This window comes from Convolutriloba macropyga, chromosome 5, assembly GCF_964194025.1.
Source record: "Convolutriloba macropyga chromosome 5, txConMacr16.3, whole genome shotgun sequence".
NCBI classification, from domain to species: Eukaryota; Metazoa; Xenacoelomorpha; order Acoela; family Convolutidae; genus Convolutriloba; species Convolutriloba macropyga.
In genome coordinates this window covers 20,111,074-20,132,601 of record NC_134472.1, presented here as the reverse complement: position 1 = coordinate 20,132,601, position 21,528 = coordinate 20,111,074, and the positions used below count along the sequence as shown (strand labels likewise).

General features: G+C 35.8%; 1 protein-coding gene across 1 annotated transcript in view; it reads right to left on the bottom strand.

Moving 5' to 3' along the window:
• LOC142339861 (TNF receptor-associated factor 4-like) overlaps nucleotides 1–21,528 on the bottom strand; it is a 39,676-nt gene that overhangs the window by 5,384 nt on the left and 12,764 nt on the right. The window contains exons 8-10 of the mRNA XM_075390179.1: nucleotides 20,647–20,802; nucleotides 17,229–17,406; nucleotides 16,590–16,768 (exon numbers count right to left, since the gene is read on the bottom strand). Coding sequence (XP_075246294.1) covers nucleotides 16,590–16,768; nucleotides 17,229–17,406; nucleotides 20,647–20,802 — 513 coding nt within the window. The remainder of the gene's footprint in view (nucleotides 1–16,589; nucleotides 16,769–17,228; nucleotides 17,407–20,646; nucleotides 20,803–21,528) is intronic.

Sequence of the window (21,528 nt, the reverse complement as noted above, 5' to 3'; positions counted from 1 at the left end):
GAATTTGTCACACAAATTAGATTTTCAAAAATAAACAGATTCCACCAATACTCTGTTGAATTTAAACACTCTGAAAATACGTATCCTTGGTTATTAAATTTTACCGTTGAGCAAACTGATATTTACTCTTGGGTTGAAATCTTTAGCACTGATAACGGCAAAAACTTTGAATTTAAAATACAATCATTAAACGGGCCTAAACAAATAAAATTCATAACACAAAACAAACAATTCAACTTTCTACTTTAGTATTAGTGTTTTATTACTTAATTGTTATAACAAAAATATTTTCTACATTAATTACCCAAACTAATAGTACTTTCGTATAAAATATTCTTTTCATATACTAAAACAAAACATGGCAGCGAACGTTGTTGCGTACCCCGACATAGCGTTAGAGAAATTTACAGGTTTAGACCCATCTGAAGATGCCCAGGAATTCTTTAGTTTAATACAAAGAAAAATCCAATTCTCACTAGGAACAAGAGATCCTGCGGATGCTGATTTGCATGCAGCATACGACGCTAGACAAAAAGCATTATTTGGTTCGGTTTTGCGTGGGCCCGCAGCCCAATGGTTTGAAACCTTAGCACCAGGTTTAGCATGGAACGAAGTTAGAAATCAGTTCATTACCCGTTTTACTGATGCAAAAGACAAGTATAGGAAAAGAATTGAAGTCGAGAGTATTAAAAGGCAACCAGATGAGTTGATAAAAAGCTATACACACCGAGTAACAAAAGTAGTTGAAAAAGGATGGCCAGATCCAGATTTTAACAACGACCAGCGTAACGCTAAGTGTATGAAATACTTTGCAAGAGGATTAACGCCACCTACACTCAAGCAAAAGGCACATCAGCGGTTAATAGAAAACCCAGCTACAACTTGGCAACAATTACAGGATCATGTAGCAACTAAAGACTTAAGTTTTTCTGTTAGCAGTGAATTCACGGGTACTGCCTCAAGTAGTATCGACAATAAAATAGAAATAGAAGGGTTAAAAAACCAACTCACAGAAATTGCAAATCTAATGAAAGATCATAAAATAAACGCCACATACAACAACGACAATCCCAGATTCAAACAAAACCAGACTAGATTCTGCAAGTTTTGCAAACGTTCAGGTCACACAATAGCTTTCTGCTTTAAGTACAAGGACTTTAAAAACAAAAACCGAAACCCACCTCAACAACGAGAAAAGTTCACAGATAATTATAAACGTAGTAGGAGCCATTCACCAGGTCAACAAAATTACAAATCAAACAATTATGACAATCGAAATTCTAGGGACAGACAGAGAAATAGTTATAACCAAAATCAATCCAATTATCAAAACAACTCCAGATCAGACTACCGACATCGATCACCGTACCCATCAAACTCTTCAAACAATTACCGATCATCTTCTTACGATAACCGATCACAGGAACGACAAAATAACTATCGAAACAATTCTTACAGAGATAACAATAGGCAAAATAGTAGGGACAGACAAAGCAACGGTCCTCCCAGATCAGATAATCGATATCGTGATAGGAGTAGAGATTATGACAGGGATAGGACACCTACTAGACAAAACAATAATACTCATTCAAGAGATAGCAGTGAAGGGCGAAGCCCTCGAGTTCACTTTACCAGTGAAACTTCCAGAGACTATTACAATAATGAGAATCACAACGACGAGTATTTAAACTAGACAGGTCTCCGTTCATAAACACTTCTGACAACAAAGCAAGTTACTCACATATCTATATTAATTTATACCAATCCGTCGGAGACAAAAATAAAAATAACGGCTTAGAAACACAGTTTTTATTGGACACAGGAGCATCAAGCTCTATAATTAATTACCACACTTATCTTGAACTATGTAAATTACAACACATTGAGATGAAAGCTTCAAAAAATCATACTTTAGCGGTTAATGGTGAGAAACTAAAACTTCTAGGTCAAATTACTTTCAAAACTTCTTTCGACATTGAAGGAAAGTATCAAGTGGAAGTTACCACATGGGTTTCAGCAAAAGATGGTTGTAAGCCGAATTTGTTGGGAATGGATTTCCTTGAATCTACAGTAAAATCTATTGACCTAACCACTCCGAAAATTGATTTAAAAACTTACCCTGAAGTAGCCGTCACGTTATCTAGATACCAAACAAAAAGCTATCCATACATTAGCTCTTACAAAATTGTAACTGTTGACCAGCAACTACCATTAGCACCAAAATCAACTCGAGTAATATCAATTAGACCTCCGAATGAATTCTTCAGAAAGGGAACCTCCTTCGTAATTGGAAGTGAACTGCAAGCTCAAGGAATTTATACTTACAACGTTCAGTGTTTTAGAAAAGAAAAGGAATTACCAATAATGCTAAACAATCCTCAAAACAACAAGGTTGTCATCCAAAAGGGTCCTATTGGGCACACTTTAGAAGACATTGAAATTAGACAAGACCCAGAATTTTCTGTAGTTGACAATGTTGCATTCATAAACCACCTAATGAATAGTGACACTAATTGGGATCAAATATTCCATGTTAGTGAAAAACAAGGTCCAAAAATTTCAAAAATTCAAAATTTCTTTGCAGGCAAAACTCCTGAAAAACAAAAGAAAACAGAAAAGCGAAAAAGGCAACAAGATTTTACCAACAACTACGAATTAGAAACAGACTTTAGCGACGACCTAAAGGATCTTAAGCCACAATTAGAAACAACTGATGAGAACATCAGACCCGTTGAACTTCCCAAAGAAAAACTTAACAGATTTGACAAAACCGATCAAGCGTTTCTCAAAAAATTTGATTTCAGTCAAGCTGATATCAATGACGAAAACTTAGACAAGTTACTGAGGACTTTAACTAAAAATAAAGACGTTTACTCTCAACACAAATACGATGTTGGAAAGATAAAACAAAAGTTTCATGTTAAACTTTTACCTAATTCAACTTTGACAAAACAAAGACCATCCAAAGTACCATTACATTATCAAGAAAAACTAGAAAACCTTTTGGAACAACTGTGTAAAACAGGTATAATCCGGGAAATGGGTAATGATAAAGAAATGGGATCAGAATTTATTAATCCAATCATAATCCTACCCAAGGGGAACACAGTAAAACTGGTTATAGATGCCCGATATTTGAATTCAATAACAGATCTTAGTCGATATTCATGGCCACTAGAGCCAATCGGAAGCCTATTAACTAGACTTAAAGGTAATTTCTTCACAACCAGTGATCTTTGTTCAGCTTATAACCAGGTTCCTTTAACTGAGGAAACTAAACAGCTGGTAAGCTTTGTAATTGGTCCAAAGCAATACAAAATTGAACGCGGATTTTATGGTCTATGCGGTTTACCTAATTTCTTCAGTCGTATAATGACTATCCATTTTGCACCATTAATTAGAAAAAAACAAGCTATAACCTACATTGATGACACCATCATGCAAGCGCAAGATGAAACCGAAATGTTTGAAATAATTGACAAGTACCATGAACTTTTAAGGAAATCAGGATTGAAAGCTCAACCTGAAAAGACTAAATTTTTCCTTAGGAAAGTACAGTTCTTGGGACACGTAGTAGGTAAAGATGGGATACAACCAGTCAAGAAGCGAGTAGCAGATTTAAAAGCACTCAAGTCATCCGAAAACAAACGTGACGTCATGAGAGTTCTAGGTTGTTTAGGATTCTACAGCATGTACATCAAAAATTTGCATGTTGACTGCAAACCATTCTATGACTTAACCCGCACAGAAACTAAATTTGTTTGGACAACGGAACACGAAAAACTGTTTAACGACATTAAAAACAGAATTAGCGAAGATACTATCTTAGCAATACCTGATACTAAATACCCATTCCACGTGCATGTAGACGCTTCTTCTATAGGAGTAGGCTCAATTCTCGTTCAAGAATTTCCGGAAGGGAAACGAATAGTGTCTTTTAATTCTAGAATTTACACTAAAGAGGAACAAAAAATGAGTACCACAGCACGCGAACTTTGCGGTGTAATATCGGCATTACAAACTTATGAGCATTACCTAATTGGTTCTCCCCATCCTGTATACGTGTACACAGACCATAAGCCCTTAATGTATCTATGGGGTAGAAGAGGAAAACTCTCTCACAGGTTTTTTAGATACCAGTTAGTAATATCTCAATTTCAAAACTTGAAAATTATTTGGACTGAAGGAAAAAACTTAGCCTTCCCCGACATCCTAAGTCGCAATGTAAAACTTAAGGATTTGGACAAGTATCAACTTAAACACAAAAAGATACCAAAAGACATTAGTTTTTACGACGAGCATGGTAACGAGGAAAAATACTTCATTTTGCGTGATAATGAAAAGGGACCAGCAGATGATTTTTTCCCAATCCTTAAACAAAGCATAACGGGTATCGACAAATTCATTTTCAAAAACGACAAAATGATAAAGCAAAAGTACGACAATAATCAAAACAGACTTTGCTCAATAAACAATATTTCGGAAGATTTCTCGTATGGTTCATCAATTAACCACTATAGGCGTCACCGCAAACATAAAATAACCCCTGTATCAGAACAGGAGGAAGATGAAACGTCTGATCATTATACAGAAATTGATTCCTACCCTGATGAAGGGATAACCGAACAAAATTTTGACCCAATTTCGGAATTTGAATTGTTCAATGAGAACCAGTCACCGGAATTAGACTTTGACAAACTCTACATTGATCAAACTAATACCACAGACTCGGAGTACAGATTCCCTCTAGAATACGATAAAGTTTTTCTCGTGAAAAATAGCACTTGTATAGATAAAACCGAATTAGCAAAAAAATTTCCCGAAAATACGAAAATACAAGATGCAAGAGAACTCATCGATAAACTGACAATCTTCTCTAAAGAAGTTGATTTAAATACATCGGTAATTTGTCGAGAACAATTAAAAGACCCAGTAATACAACAAATTCGCCAATTAAGGACGAACAATAACAAAGACGAGAAGAAAATTGAATTCCGACAATCTAAAGCCATAATGTCGTACATTAATAACTTTGAGAAACTGAGTTTTGTAGGTAACATCTTATGTATTCAACAACAAACTGACGAACCAGATATTGAATACTTAAAAATTTGTGTACCACTGTCATTGTTCTTTAAAGTTTTTCAGCTAGCTCATTGTGAACTGTCAGGTCATGTAGGCTTAGATAAAACACTTGCTAATGTAAAACGATTTTTTTATTGGCCCGGAATGTATAAATGGATTGAAAACCTAATTGCTGATTGCCTTGAATGCCAAAAAAATAAACAAAAACGGAGAGATATCCACGAAGCACCCCTCGAAAAGTGGACTGATACAGTCCCATTCCCCTTTCATACGGTCCATATTGATCACAAAGGACCTTTAAATCCTCCATCGAACGGTAAACATCATTGTTTAGTTATTGTTGATTCATTTTCGCGTTTCATTCAAGTATACCCTGTACGTTCCACAGACGCAGTAGACACCATAAAAGCTTTAGAAAAGTTCATCTTGTCTTTTGGAATACCACAAAAACTTGTTTATGATAAGGGTTCGGCATTCATGAACCAAGATTTTGCGAGTTACATTCATGAATTAGGTATAACACCCGCACCTCGAACTGCTTATGCGCCTTGGACTAATGGCAAAGTCGAGATCCAAAACAAACATTTAGGAGCACATTTCCGAATTTTTCTAGAACAAGCTCGAGGTAAATGGGATGAACTGGCACCAAAATTTGCTTTTTCTCATAACACGGTTCCAAATGCTAGTACTGGAATCTCACCTTATGAAATTGTGTTTGGACAAAAACCACAGATACCTCTGTCACTTAAGTTAGGACTCCTACGAAATTCACAACTCACATGCTCTTCCGAGTTTTGCAAAGACCTGCCTCTTCACAGGCATACCCTGCAAACTTCAAAAAACACCGAAATTGACAAACTTCTAAAACCAACTATTAACAATTCGTTGCTTATGCGAGAAAACCAATTCAAACAAATATACAATAACGCTTATAAAAGGAGCTTAGAAAACAATAACCGCGCACATAAACATAGAAACAAACACAAATTAGGCAAGCCACTTGAGGTTGGACAAAAAGTTCTAATGGAAAACCATCAAATTGAGTTAGGAAAGTCAAAAAAACTACATGAACTAAGATCAGGTCCTTATACTATAGACAAAAAACTAACCAATGTTAACTATGAATTAACTTTAGATAGCAACCCGGCCACCAGGAAGGTCGCTCATAGAAATCACCTAGTCGAGTACTACCCAGCTACTGAAACTATACCAGAGTTAACCCTAGAGTATGGTATAGATAAAAATAATTGTGACACATTCTATAATAATCTAATGACAAGCCAGATGAATAAACTCAACAGTCCCTTGACTAAATTCTCCTTCCAAAGCCCCACTAACACCGAATATTTCCCCGTGGATAATTTCATACGAAGAGACTCCCCTGTGCAGAACCTCGACCCTGACCGAACACCTACCAATTTCGATTCTGGATTCAACGAAGCAAGTTCAGGTGGTCGTGCCAAGTGACAACCCACCTCCAGTCCAAACACACCTGCCTAGCGGCAGTCGAACAAGAAGTTCAACTCCTTGCCCACAGCACAATTCTAGAATACCTCTAGACCCTAATTTAAGTCTTCTCCGCCCTAATACATCGGAACAAGGACCTTCTAATTTACAAACTTTAGAAAATAATAATAATAGGCGAACTTCTAGTCGCTCGGCCAAGCCGCCATCACGTTATCAAGCCGGATTTACTTAAATTTGTTTTAGGTACCAAAACCCAGTCAACATTTTCTGGACGTGCCTATTACTACAACTCTTAGCCTTAACTCCCGGCTTGAAGCGCTAAAAAAGAACAGGATGAAAAGATATCTTTGTTTTGAAAAACTCTATTTTTCTTATTTACTTATAAATCTTTTCTACTTTTGTACTCCTTTTATAGTTATTAACTCTACTGAACCCCTCCTTGAAGATATTAATGATGTATCTAACAAACTAAGGGTCATTCATTATGACTGTTCTAAAACGAAAGAAAACAAAATGTATGCTCTAACACAAGTTTCTCCTTGCAAAATCACACCCGAAAACATTCAGATGGTTGATACACATGTAACACTTTACCAACGGTCTTATCGGACCTTAGTCAAAGCTCTTATGTGCAAAGTCACTGCAATGCTCATTCGTTATAATTGTGGTATGTTTTCCCATTCTTCAATTGTACGCAACGCTCCAATAATAACATATGATATTATTGTTTCGCCTGAACAATGTTTAAATGCTAACAAAACTGGAAAAATTGCTGTTACAGAATTTGATGATGATGAAATGGAAATTGATATAAAACATGGAATAAAAACTGTCTCCTATAAAAACCAGGGAGTTGATCTTGAAGGTGAATCATCAACATCTTGTGATAATCGTGGTCAAATTAAACACTTCTCTTTTGAAACCCTGATGCAAGAAACTGTACTCGATATTGATCTTAATGACAGAACTGTCTATAACAGTCAAGGACTAAAGCTTCCTTGTGCCCTCTCAGAAGGAGGTTGTCATTCGACATCACTCGACCCCTTTGCATACAATTGGGAGGCACCGGAAAATTGTATAGTTACTAAAAGATTTTCACAAAACGCAAAAATGCTAAAACATGAAAACGAACTTGGTAACGTACAGTATTTCATAGTGAGTGATGAAAAATCGGAGACGCCCTATGAAGGACCAGGAACGTATTCTCCTGCTGAAATGAATATAAAAATTAGAGTAGTTGATGAAAAGGAAAAGGTGTGTGGAAAACCTGAGTTTATTTACAGAACAAATTTAGATTCTTCATATGTTTCTTATACAGGCGGATTTAATATGAAAACTGGCAAACCTTATAAATCAAAAACTCAACAATTTTTTCATAAACTTCGTATTGATTATTCTGACAACAGCCGAAGTGTAAATGGGTTTAATAGGAAGCCTTCAGATGATCAGATCCGAACATCCGATAATGGTTTTGTTGCATGGGAACACTTAGACAAAGACAAGTTAGACTATGATCTTAACCTTGCGGTAAAAATGGATTTTGTCATATGTCATAATTACATGCAAATAAAACAAGCATGGAAAGGTTTGGTCATAGAGCAATGCGAACTTGATCGAACTCAAAAACAAATGATACTAATGCAGGCTATCCAAAATAATCGTTTAGCTGGATACATGTTAACCGGCAACCGCTCGATGTTCTTAGACACAGATGGTAGCATAGGTTGGCTGTACCACTGTACAAAACGAAACTCATCACTTAAGGTTCTTGATCAGTGTTTTGATAGGATTCCTATTCACTATGATGATAGGACAATGTTCGTCGATCCAATTTCTCGACAAATCTATCCATTTGCTAACGAAGTAAATTGTATTGGAGGCTACAAAAATGCCTACCAATTAGATATTGATAATGAAAATTCATGGTACCATTTGATGCCAGCACCTGTTCCTTTACAACCGCCAAAAATATTCTATTCAAGAGTTGTTAGTTCTGTTCCAAAATTTACCGGTTACGAATCACAACGTGCCGGAATTTACACACCAAATCAACTAAAATCTTTTTGGGACAATATCTTGCATTCGGAAGCATCAAAATCAGTTTTGACAAAAATTTCAAGAGAAGTTCTAGAAGGAAGAAGCATAGACTACTCTCAAAAAGATATTTATGCGTCCGCGATGGGCGTAAATAGACAAATTTATCTAGACTCTCTACTCTCACCTACATTTTTTACCGAGCAGTTTAAAGGCACTTTTGGAATTATCACTTTCTATTTGGAAAAAATTGGAGTTTATTTTGCTTGTTTCTTGTGCATAAAATTCTTAACTGATGTAATCGTAACAATCAAAAGAGCGTTCGAAATCCACAAAATATCCAACAAAACAATGGGTTTTTGGAAAATTCTATTAGGAGCAACATATAATCTTTGTATCTTATCGTTCTTTACACCGATATTCTCTAACGAAACCAAACCGTCGGCCCCGCAGAACAACAATAATTTTTTACCGCTTAGTAATTATCAACCTTACAGCACAATAGAAAAAACTTACAAATGCGTTGAGGATCAACCTCGAGAAAATAAAATTGATGAGCATTGTCATACAGAAAATAATAAAGTAGAATACCCAAATCTAGCGTCACATCAACCACAACCACAAAATGATGCAACCATTCTAAGTGTGGTGGCACCTCCTTAAAGCTGTTAATAGAAAAATCATCTTTTTCATAAAAAAATAATTTGTCTCAAAAATAAAAAAAAAAAATTATTTGTATTAGACTCTATAAGTTAATTAATATCTTGTTTAGATACACCTCAAGGATGCTATGCTATGCAACCCAAATTCATAAAACAGCCTAACGCTTTATTCATTCGATTTGGACAATACACCGGAAAAATATTATCATCAAGTATTTCCGATTTAAAAACTACTGTAACTATTAGAGTTGCATCTTTCTACTTCAGTGACATCATAGACTCGGACGTACCGCATTCAAATTTTCAATACTTCTCATTGTTAAGAGCCCTGATTGATGACACAATTACTTTTGTAAACATTGGAGTCGAATACAAAATTGTTTCAAAGCGTCTGAAGAAAAATTTTATTAGACTTTGACTTTTCCTGTAAGAGACATGTGTGGATTCCTTTCTTGCTTTTTATTTCTTATAATCCATTTTCAACTATGTAATCGCAACTATGTCTATCTAGCTATTGCCTGCACTCTTCCCCTACTCCGATTTTGCTACATTGAATCCGATTGATATATTATTTATAAATATCAATCGTTGTCAATAATCCTCTTTTCAGAAATAATTGACACACCCTTTTTTATCCTTTTTTTACATTTACATACTTTTATACATAGTTTTGAAATAAAGAACAATAAGTTAATTAACAACTAAAACGCTTCCATTAATGTACTTTTTGTTTCAAGATAGACTCGTTACAATTTATCAAATAAAGAAAACTTTTGAAGAAAATGACGGAGACATTTTCCCTCAAATTGTTATAGATTTTGAGTTTTGGGACACTTGGGAAAACGATACTGTGATTTTAACCCCTCATTCGTTGTATTGGAATTATTTCGTGTATTTAGCACAATTCGACCCTAATAGTTTGCCAAATGAGCTAGATCAGCAACATGATTCATTTAACTAATAGAAACTTACAAATCAGAATCGGAAACCAAAATTTTGAGCTATTAGCCGTATACTATGTTTCCGCTATAAGTATAATGACTTTCGCAAAAAAACCCATGACAAATATTTACAAACTTTTAACTATTTTCATTACTCATCCTCAGTTCGCCGAATTCACCATTTTTCTAGCATTCAAAGAGAACTCGGTATTTCAAGTACAACACCCAATCTATATTGCTTAAGTATCATTCTAAACTATGATATTTGCAGTTAACAATAAATTTGTAGAGTTACAAAAAATTCAACGATCTTTTGATGCATACCCAACTCCTGTACCTACTATGCTAGTAACGCTCAAAGAAATCCAGAGTGAAAAATTTGTTTAATAAGTATTAATCCTTTTTCAGTTCATTGGAAATTCTTCCTCCTTATTCTAGAAAACCCAAATTGTGTACCTCACAATCTTTATTTTGAATTGCCGAAAAGTGATTCTTCTCAAAACGATTTCATTACTAAAGAATTGGAAACAATTAACAATTAAAAAACAGCAATGATATTCTCATACCAAAATTGCCTTATACAAATTCAATTTTTTGAAAAATCATTTGTGACAACAAAAAGTAACAGAGTTATACCACAACTATTACTCCATTTCGAATATTTAAACACTTGGACTGATGGAACCATCATTTTAACACCATCTTCCCCCTATTGGACATTTTTCATAAATATATCCCAAGCTTTAAATGGTTCCAAAATCCCTTTTAATTTAGATCTCCTATAATGCTGTTCCACTTTGGTGAGCGACTAGTCAAAGTAGAATCCCTCGAGAGATCATTCATTGAAACTCCCACTGCAGAAATAAAGCCCTGTATAATCATACATTATACTGACTACGAACGTGGATGTGAGGGTTCTACTCGAGTCACCATGGGAATGATGCACTGGGAATTCTTTCTCGCACTCATCGACATCGAAGAGCACTTCCCAGTCAACTTGGGCGCTCTTCAGTAAAGTAATTTGTTTTACATAACTTGCTCTCCACAAAAAATTTTTTTTTCTCCTCTCCTTTCCTCTTCTTCATTTTTTTCTATCCTTTTTTTTCTGATCAATTTGTTCTTTTCCCCTCATTCCTTTCCAAATTGTTAAAACTAAAATGATTTTGTTTATTGGTAAGGAAAAAATTAAAATTGTTAAAATAAAAAGATGGTTCAATGTTTGTTTCACACAGTATAAAGCATGTATCAAGATAACTTATATGTTTTTAAGCACCGGTACCATTAATCATTATTACATTTATCCAAACGAGAAACACTGGAATTTCTTCTTTGCTATTGCAGATTTAAATGTAACTATCCCCAACGAACTTGAACACCATGGATTAGAACTCGTATACCCGGATCTTTCTGATTTGTCCTTATAATGGGAAACATTCTGAAAATATCGTCTCAGCAACCTCAAATTGATACAACCCCTAAAATTGAATGCCCTGTTTGTTATCTCCCTTGCCGTCAATTCAAAAAATTGCACAAAAACCCAAATGGTCAGCCCCCCCATTTTGCTTGCATTCCTTGTAGAAATGAATTATTTAAATATTGGAACCAACCTAAATGTCCCATTTGCGTAACTCCCATTTATACAATCAGTCATTGCCATTATTTCCAGTGTGATTCTTGTCAAGAAGTCAAAAAGTTATCCACCTGCCACAGTCACTTCAGGGATTTTCACCCAAAACAATCAATTTGTTTGCAGTGTATGACCTTTACAACTACTAAATGCCCCTTATGCAAACAAACAATTGACCCAAACAACCCGTGGTAAAATCCTTGATTCAAAACTACCTTCACAAATTATCCAAAATGTTCATCCCCAAAGTACTTGATTTTTTATTAATGGCCCTCATGATTATTGCAGCAGCCTTCTCCTTCGTTTTAACCGTTTTCCTCGTTGTTGTAAGTATTCCTTTCAATTTTTTGATGTTAATAGTTATATTAGTAATAGACCAAACAATAAAATCCCAAAATAACCAACAACCAAATCCTCCAACCATACCAGTCCCATAATCCCCTCCAATAACAATCTTCCAAAAATGAATACAATTGACAAAGAAACCAATACTATAGAATCCAAACCGGTCTCATTAATTTGTTTATGCTGCAGACGCGAAACAATTGTTTTCAAGAAATTACACGAAAACCCCCCTAAAGAACTACCCCACGTAATGTGTCTGCTCTGTTACCAATATGTTATAAAAGATATGGGCTACGATTTTTGTCCAAAATGCTCTAAATTTAATGTTATCTTTTCAATCTTTAACTGGTTTCAATGTAATATTTGCAAACAAACAAGATTTCAATATTCTGTTGCAAAAACGTTTCATCACAGTGATCACAAGCCCGTCAACTTTTGTAAATTTTGCGTAGAAGACTATAAATTATGCCCTCGTTGCGAAAAAATAATTACATAATGCATCCAAGAACTCCCAAAATTTTAATTCTTTTCCTGTTTTCATTTTTGATCCGCTCGATATCCCTAATTCAATTCAGTTTTTACCAGGAGCAAATCACCTCCTTCACCCTAGTTCTACACTACTCATTGAATTGACAAAACGCATCCCATAACATTGTTTATTCTTCTTTTTGTCCTCTTATGCGCATTGGCAATATCCCTTTTTATTAATCACTACCTCCTTTCCATTTTCTCCAGATACGGAAAATGACCAATCTAGAGCTATCCACAAAAATATTTATCTTAATCCTAATTACCTTGCTTGCCATATCGTTCCTCATTAACCTCATCCTACTGCAGTTTCTGAGAAATTTTCCTGTTTTTGTCTAAGGAAAATAAGAGAACAGTCACTCGATGGGTCTTTCACAATCCCTATTCGACAGTTTCCGTTGGCTCTATCCCCATAAGGACATAATCTGCCCCATATGTTCACGAAAAACCGTTATTGTAGAAAAACTACACAGGCAATTCCCCAAAGAAAATCCTCACTATGTATGTATTCCTTGCAGAAAGGCACTTTTTAAAAAATACACAAACCCTAAATGTCCCATCTGTCTTCGACCATGTCTTCCCGTCCTGATCACATCCTATTTCCGATGCAATTTATGCAAAAAAATGAAAACGGAATTAGGAGTAACAAAACACCCACATTTTTCCCAACATGAGGATCATCGATTCTGTCGAGTATGTATAAATAAGCAGAAAAAATGTCCCATTTGCAAAAATTTTTTAGAAGACGTTGTCTGATAAACCAAAAACAACTCAAGTCCAAACGATCTTTTTTTCCTTTTAACTTTTCCTCGGGAAGGGGTTACCTCAGCTTTCTCCAGCCTGCCCCCCTGGCTTTTGAACCTAAATAATTCAGAACACTAACACGATAACTGAAATTTTCAAAAACGACCCAAAAAATTTTTCTTTCAGCTCAGCAAGGTTGTCTCCCCAGCTGCACGGGTCGTTGCAGCCGTGTTAGTGTGACGCACGCCCCAAGACTCACACCTCCGGGCAGCGGAGAAAGACGTACTTGTGCCAGGGCTGCCCGCCTGGCATAAGTATAAAAATTTTTTAATTTATGACCCCCCTCCCTTTATTAAAGTTAACTTTGCATTTAGCAAAACAAACGATTTTCTACCAAATTTTATTAACAAATGCATTTAGCATTATAATTTTTAAGTAAAGCAGTTAGCAACAAAACTTTACAAAAACATTTTTACAATAGAATACTTTTCTATATTAGCAATACATTTGCAAACATGAAAAGAAGCCATAATGTGTGATACTAATGACACAGGCTAATAATATCAAAAAATTTTAGACCTCAACCACAAAATGAGCATCAAGCACAACCTCTCAAGTGTAATCGTCCCCGCTGCTTCACCATCTTCATCAATCCAACAACCAACACTACAACATCAGCAGAAACCGTCATCAACTCCGCCATTTCGACCAATGCGAGAACAACAGGACCAATATGATCCCCAAAACAACTGGCAAGTTAGCAGAAAGCGACAATTCCCAATCCAACAAATTAGCAATCACAAAAACAAAATCATTAAGATGAACAACATTGAAGATCTCGTTCCCGACGCTATCAGGAAAATACCCTCAGAATGTTTGAAATTACAGAAACCACGAGAGGAAAACATGAATAAAGAAAACCCGAGGTACGTTATTACCCTCCTCTATTTCTTGAAACCAAACTACAACAAATTTGAGGTTGCTAGTAAAATAAACATCATCCAGTCAAATGGACATCAACAGATACTAGTCAACAGCGAAAAGCTTCCAGTTCTGAAAACCTTCTCGCTCCCCACAGAAAACAACAAGTGGAGAATTAAAAATCGCGACCCTATGAAGGGCACTTATACCCTTAGGAATAATATGCTAGACGCATATATTGAAGTCCCTTACGACGCAATTTCCGCTTTTCCTGTTGAGATGCCAGAACTATCAAACATCAATACTAGCAGTTTAATAGAGGAAAACACCACATTCAGGCAGGAACTGTTTCAAAAGGAAACAGAGTTGCAAGAATTGCAACTGAAATTTGAACAACTGAAAATGGAATCACAGAAACCACCTGAGGAAAAGCAACTACCTAACGACTATTGGCAGCGCCAATATGTCGTTGCCCATCAACTCCAAAAAACCAGCGAATCCAACGCGCAAACTATGTTAAAAACGTTCTCCTTCAAACACTTAGAAATAACAAATGCCAACAAAAAACTTGGAGAAAAGAATCTGGAGCTAGGAAAGAAAATAACACAATTAATGAAGGAAAACGAAGAACAAAAAGCCAAAATTTCCGAGCTCAAAAGAAAGGTAAAAAAACACAAAAAGCGACAATCAAGGGATAATTCCGAACCAACTGAGGACGATGTACAAGAAGTCCTTCTAATCGAAGACGATAACAGTCCAGTACCAAGCCCAGTCATTTTGCCCCCAGAATTTTTTGAATAATACAGCACAACATTATCGCCCTTTGCGATTAATTTTATAGCATACCATTGTCGCCCTTTGCGATTAATTTCATAACTGTCTGAACTTATAGTAACTCATTTATATGTCTCAAGCGCAATAAAATTATATACGATGCAATATATTTCTTTTTTTAATCAGTTTCTTTTCTATCTTAAAAATCGGGGTGAGCTGTAGTATTACGAGAGCCGTTACAAATGAACGGATAATTAATCCCGCATTAGAGCGAACGTATTTAGGCGCTAATTAACCATTCTTTCGCCGCGCGCTAAACGAACTAATGCTTGTTAAGACTACCAGTACACAAGTATTTAAACAACTCAGTTCGACTCATTTAAATAACACAACTTTAGGCCTGGATCTCCTCGCTTATATCCAGGATAGAAAATGTACGTTGTTGAACGTAGGCGGCCTGTAAAACCACAGTTTCTTTTGATTTAAATTACTTCTGCTTTTGACAGTTGCAATGCAGATCTTTCCCCCCAAGTTCAATAAAGATGAAGCAGATTGCTTCAGGGGAAAAGACAATAGAGTCTCATAAAAAGCCCCCAAGAAAACCATAATTGTTGCGGTTTTAGAAGAGGGGAAAAGCAGAAAACAGGCGCCTACGAAATCAATAATTGATGCTCTCAGCTTTTTAGATTTTTATTATTTTTTGGAGTTTCAATAATTTCTCCGTGAGATAAAAAAGAGTTAATTCTCTTGTCTTCTCGGCCAATAGGAAAATTAAGAAGCACCTCACTATGAACGTGAGTTTGTGATTCGCTCCCTATCGGCCCAAACGGAGCTGAGAGGAATTAATTGTTTCTCTCAGCGAAGTGGGACGGAATAAAATTAGAGAGACAGAAATCACTCCCAGAAGCAAGCAGCAGACAACTGCTTTCATTTTTCTCAAAATTTAACTTCACTTTAACAATAAAATAGGCGAACAAAATTGTTTAATAACTTAGACAAATAATTCCAGTTTTGATTTTATAACTTTCCTTTTCGACAAATAACATAACTGAAGAAACACCCAAGTGAACGATCGCCCAGCAGCTCACCTCCATTTCACCACTACACAACTGGTAATTAGTAAGCTTGTTCATTTAAACTATCTATTTAATTAATTGAACTTTTCAGCCCCCCAACTATTTTAAATTGAGACTTATAGCACAGACAGGTCTTAGGCATATATCTTTGCCTTTGATTTGTTATATCTTTTGTCAAGTTTGACTGGCATACATAAAGAGATCCCGTATTGTGTGATCTGTAGCAGCCCAGCCAAATTTGATATAGATGTATATTTTCGCTCACATCTTGCATTTATTCGAGCTGAATTCCTGTAGTTCCTTAAAAAATGTACGTTTTGACCGGATCTCAAAATTTTCCGGTAAAATTTTGGTCGATTATTTGTCAATTTCTCGACCCGAGTACCTTCATGGTGGGATCGTCAGGGTCGGGTTTGAATGTGTAGGTGATGTCTTCGCGGGCGTCGAAGTCAGGTCTCACATCCATAAGAGTGAGGGTCAACTCGGCCTTGAACGGCCAAGGCAAAAGGGCATCGTATTCTCCTTTGCACACAAAGATGTAGATGGGCAAGAACTGACCCGCACCTGAAGAGAAGAAAAACGCCAATTCAGTACACTTTTTTCAAGATTTAGGCCTCGAATGTTGAAACGACCCAAATAATTTGTGCTCCTTTCAAAGAACTCGTGAAAAAAATTTCGCGCAGCGTAACTTTTTAAGCTTGACCTTTTTTTTGTACGCTGGAGTTCAGCACAATCCAAAATTTGATGTGGTCTTTAGCGCGACTAACGATTCATGTTTTAATAAATGCTAACTTGCTCTTATTGAAAATTTCTTATTGATTACTAAAACCTAATCAATTTAAGGCCTAAAATTCTACTTTACAATAATTTTCTATTACGAGCTTCTTTGTTCTGATTTTTTACTAAAGTAGCCTAAATTACTCTGGATTGACGATTATCATTAAAATGTAAATGGCTTTTAATAATTTGACGTCTCGGCTAGGGCTTTCATGAATGGGGGGCTTTTTCAAAATACGACAGAGACCTCCGCCAGTTCCATTGAAGCAAGTGGCAGCAATGAGTTTGTATCCATGTGGTCCAGAGTAGAACTGTTTGCTGTACTGGGTCACCTTCTCGTTACTCTTCGCCTGTCTCACCTTCTCCTGGACTCCCTCTATCCTCCACAACAGCTGAGAACCAATCGCCTTTTCGAAACTCAGACCCTATTAATAGATAAACCAAAAATGTTACTAAATAGAGTTACTTTTTCCAAATGTTACCGACCGTTCGTTAAAAGTAATTCATGCAATCGAGCTTCAATTGGGTCGTTTCATTGTAGCCCCTCCAGAGCTTAACACCATAAAAACAATCAGAGAGGACTATAATATCCACCTCAGGAGGAAAGAGGGGTTCAAATGAAAAAACCTCCAAAAATCTGCTAATTTACGTAATTTTTTGTTCATCTCCGTCTATATCAACGTGTTTGAACTGTCTCCAGTAGTTGTGAAACGTTTGCTTCGTTACCAACTAAAACAAACCCCTAAACTTCGACCAATGCTGACTTATTTGCTTGTGGATTTATACGTAAGCAAAGGGCAATAGCTGACATCACTCAGATCTCTATGAAGATTTTACTTGCGAAAATTTCAAGTTTCCCAATAGCGTTTCCGCTCTGTGGGGCTTGTTATAAAGATCACAATCCAAGACACGAAAAAAATTAAAATTTGGATACGTTTTGAAGAAGTAGCGCTTGGAAATGTAAATCTTAAACGTGGTTCTCAATTTGTTTTTAAATATGCTCTTAAAACGCACTCTTCCTCGGTGAGATCTTGTTTTTGGCTCAGTTGCATCAGATTTCTTTCTGCAAACGCAAGATTTCTTATAGGGAAAAAAGCGTTAACATTTAATTGAAAACGAATGTCTGAGGTCTTTATGTATCTCCGAGACTTGTTGGTATGTTCATTATTCGTAAACGTATATGTCTCACTTCTTCTATCGTTTAAAAATCTCGAACCCGTTGTCAGACATAACTGCGTTGCAAAACGCTTAGCAGTGATAATACGTCGTCTATGGCGGTATTTGTTTTTTGGATACACAGTGACGTTTTGCCGCTCTTTTCCGTTTTTAGGTCTTGAATTTTCGAGTTTTTTTGGCTTTATCTTTGTATGTTATTTAGTTTTACTCTGTGTTATAACCAAGGAACTGTCTGCATCTCATTTCAGTCATGATCTTCAGCCCATCGTCATCCTATCTCCAACCCATCGAGACGATCGAGGATAGAAGGTTAAATCTACATACATTTCAAGGCCGTTGAACAATCATGTCAATATAATTTTAATCAAAAAATTCTGGATCTTTTGGATTCAACGCCGTTTGCGTAAAACTGTTTGTAAAAATTTTATGCTTTACCATTCGTTGTTATTTTGCAGTCTTGTGACTTAGTCTGAGAAATGACACTTTCAATTGGCTTTTTAAGCGGCAGCAAGTTAACCTATTTACTAATTTGCTCAGTTAAAATCTGATGGTTGTTATGACTTATGTTCTTGAAAACTTGGTTTAAAAAAAATTTTTAGATTTGGCACTTTTAATCTTAATTTTGCCACTTTTTAGCGTTGTCGTAGCATGAGGGAGTCAGATTTTTCCCTCAAGTGAATTAAAAGGGTATCTTTATAGCTGTTTTATTGTTTAAACAATGATTTTGGCGTTGCTTTTATGAGTTTTCATAACATTTTTTTCAATTTTTGACATTTTCCAGATAACGTTTCTCAATAGCGTTTCAAATTAGTAAGGCGCGTTATAAAGATAACGTTCAAAGATACAAACGAAAACTTAAAATTTTGGATACGTTATGAAGAAGTAGCGCAAATCAGAAATCTTGCGGCGAGAACCATTTTTTGGCTCAATTTCATTGGATTTCTTTTTACAAACGCAAAATGAGCAATTTTTAGCAAAATAAGGCGGTAATTTTTGTTTTTGCGCCTCTAACTTTATTCTGAACTGCGCCACTTTGTCAAAACTTATCTCAAGTTTTTCAGTTTAAACTGTGACTTCACAATTTTTCCTAAGGTTTTGAAACAAGCGCTTCAGTTTTTTAAATATTTTCACTCCAAACTTTTAAAAGGAAAAAATTGTTGACATTTAACAGAAAACGAATTTCTGATGCTTTTTATGAGACTTTTTAGTACCTTCATTATTCGTAAATGTATATGTCTCACTTCTCGTATCGTTGAAAAATCTCGAACTCCCTATCAGACATAGTTGCGTTGCAAAATGTTTAGCAGTGATAATACGTCATGAATGGCATGTTTTGTTTTTGGGGCACACCGTGGAGTTTTGTTGCCTGTTTTTTGTCGTTTTGCGGGCTTTTTCCGTTTCTTAGGTCTTTTTCGCTTTGACTCTTTGTTTTTGTTTGCTATCTTTGTATGTTATTTAACATGTGTGTCATAGCCATGCAATTGACTTCAACTCGTCTTCATCATGATATTTCAACTCATATTCATCCTATTTTCAACCCATCTTCAAGAAGACTAAAACAAAAAATCAAGAAAAAATGAAAAAGATTTCAAGAAAGCGCAAAGATCGAAGATGGGAGGACTGCTTTTGATGCCTTAGATTAACATTTTTCTGATGCTCTCTTTTTTCTTTCTTTTGTCGAGGCCCAAAGTATGTATACTTTCAAATATTGCGACGAGTGACTGTTTTTAGTTTAAGATTTCAACGACTTAGGAGTGGATTTAGCGAATTTACAATCCTGTAATATTTCGGCAGAAAAAATGGCTATCTTGTAAAGTTCGAACAGAAAAAAATGACTATCTTGTATGAATCTGAGAAAAATAGCTGTTGTGTAAGACTCTGACATAGCAATAGCTATCTTGAAAGATTCTGGCAGAAGAATTGGAAGATTCTGGTCGAAATCTTGCAAGAATATACATATTCTTGCAAGAATCTGGCAGTATCGGCCAGAATCTTGCAGATAACCATTCGATTATAACCTGAGCTCACATTTGCGGTTGCTCCGCAGCCAAGTTTATATCTCGATTAATGAAAAGACTTAAATTGACACAAGAATTATTTGAAAAGACACTGCGCGGTCGGCCACAATCACATAAAAACAGCTTTCTCGACTCATGAACAAATTTTTGATTCACCCTTGAATAAGCAAGACGTTGCTCGACTGTTACTGGATCGCTTGATCCTTTACCCGGTAATTTTAGCCAATAACCCCTTTAAGTGTTTTCATAGAGATCTAAACCATGACAATGTAGATTAAGGTTGTTTTTTTGTGGTTACGAATGGTCAATGGGCAACGTGTTGATAGTCATTAAAAAGGTACCTTCCAACTTCAAAATTTCAACGCAATGATTTTGTGTTCAATGCCAACTTTTGTTTTAAAAATGCTCGCTCGAACTTTTCCAAACAATTTCAGAATTATGATATACCCTAACTTTCCAAACGGCACTTACCGATGATCCGAGATTGTTGAGGAAGTCATTGGTGCCCCCAATGAATCCCTGATGTTTGTTCACAAGTTTCCTTGTCTCAAACAACAGCTTGGCAACCAAGTCCACGTGAATCAGAGCATCTGTTCTCAAATGCTTGTTCAACTCCACTCGTGGACACTAAAATAATAGTTATATCTGGTAAATTTTATGAAATTTTGTTCCGGGTCGGGCGACCCTTAAAAGGCGAATGAACTATGCTAAAAGGGTAACTTTTTGGTTGATGAATATTCCTCTTGTATAAAGTAATGAGTGGTAGGATTGAATAACTGTCGAGGAATGTTCGATTGAACATATTTTGACGGGCAAAATATGACTTTACGTAAAATATGAATATAACCAATTTTTTAACTTTGCTGTTTTTTACAATTCAAAGAATTTTTACAATTCAAAGAATTTGAATTGTAGATTGGGGCGCTGTCATTTTTTAAGACCTGTTCACACATTTTCATGATTTTTGAAGTCAAAGCAGAGTAGTGATTTTGGTCACGCTGAAACAGGAAGTGGAGCGAAAAAGCGAGTGGTTTTGCGGCGTGAATTTTTTCGCTCTAATTTTAAAGTAGAGTGAGAAAACGGTGTTTGAACAAAAGTTCGCTTTCTCGCTAGTGGTTTTTTGTTCACAAGCGGCAATTTCACTTTGTTTTTTACTGTTTTTTCGATTTCTGAATCCAATTTTTTTCTAAATGATTTTCCCAATCCATTCATAGTTCATTCGAGGTCTAGTTTTTTTGTTTAGTCAATGAAAATTCTTTGAATTGTACGTCAGGACTTGTCCGGCTATGTTTTATTCTTTATTGTGTAATTGTTACCGAGCCATAATATGGAGTGGTCCCCACATCTTTTCTA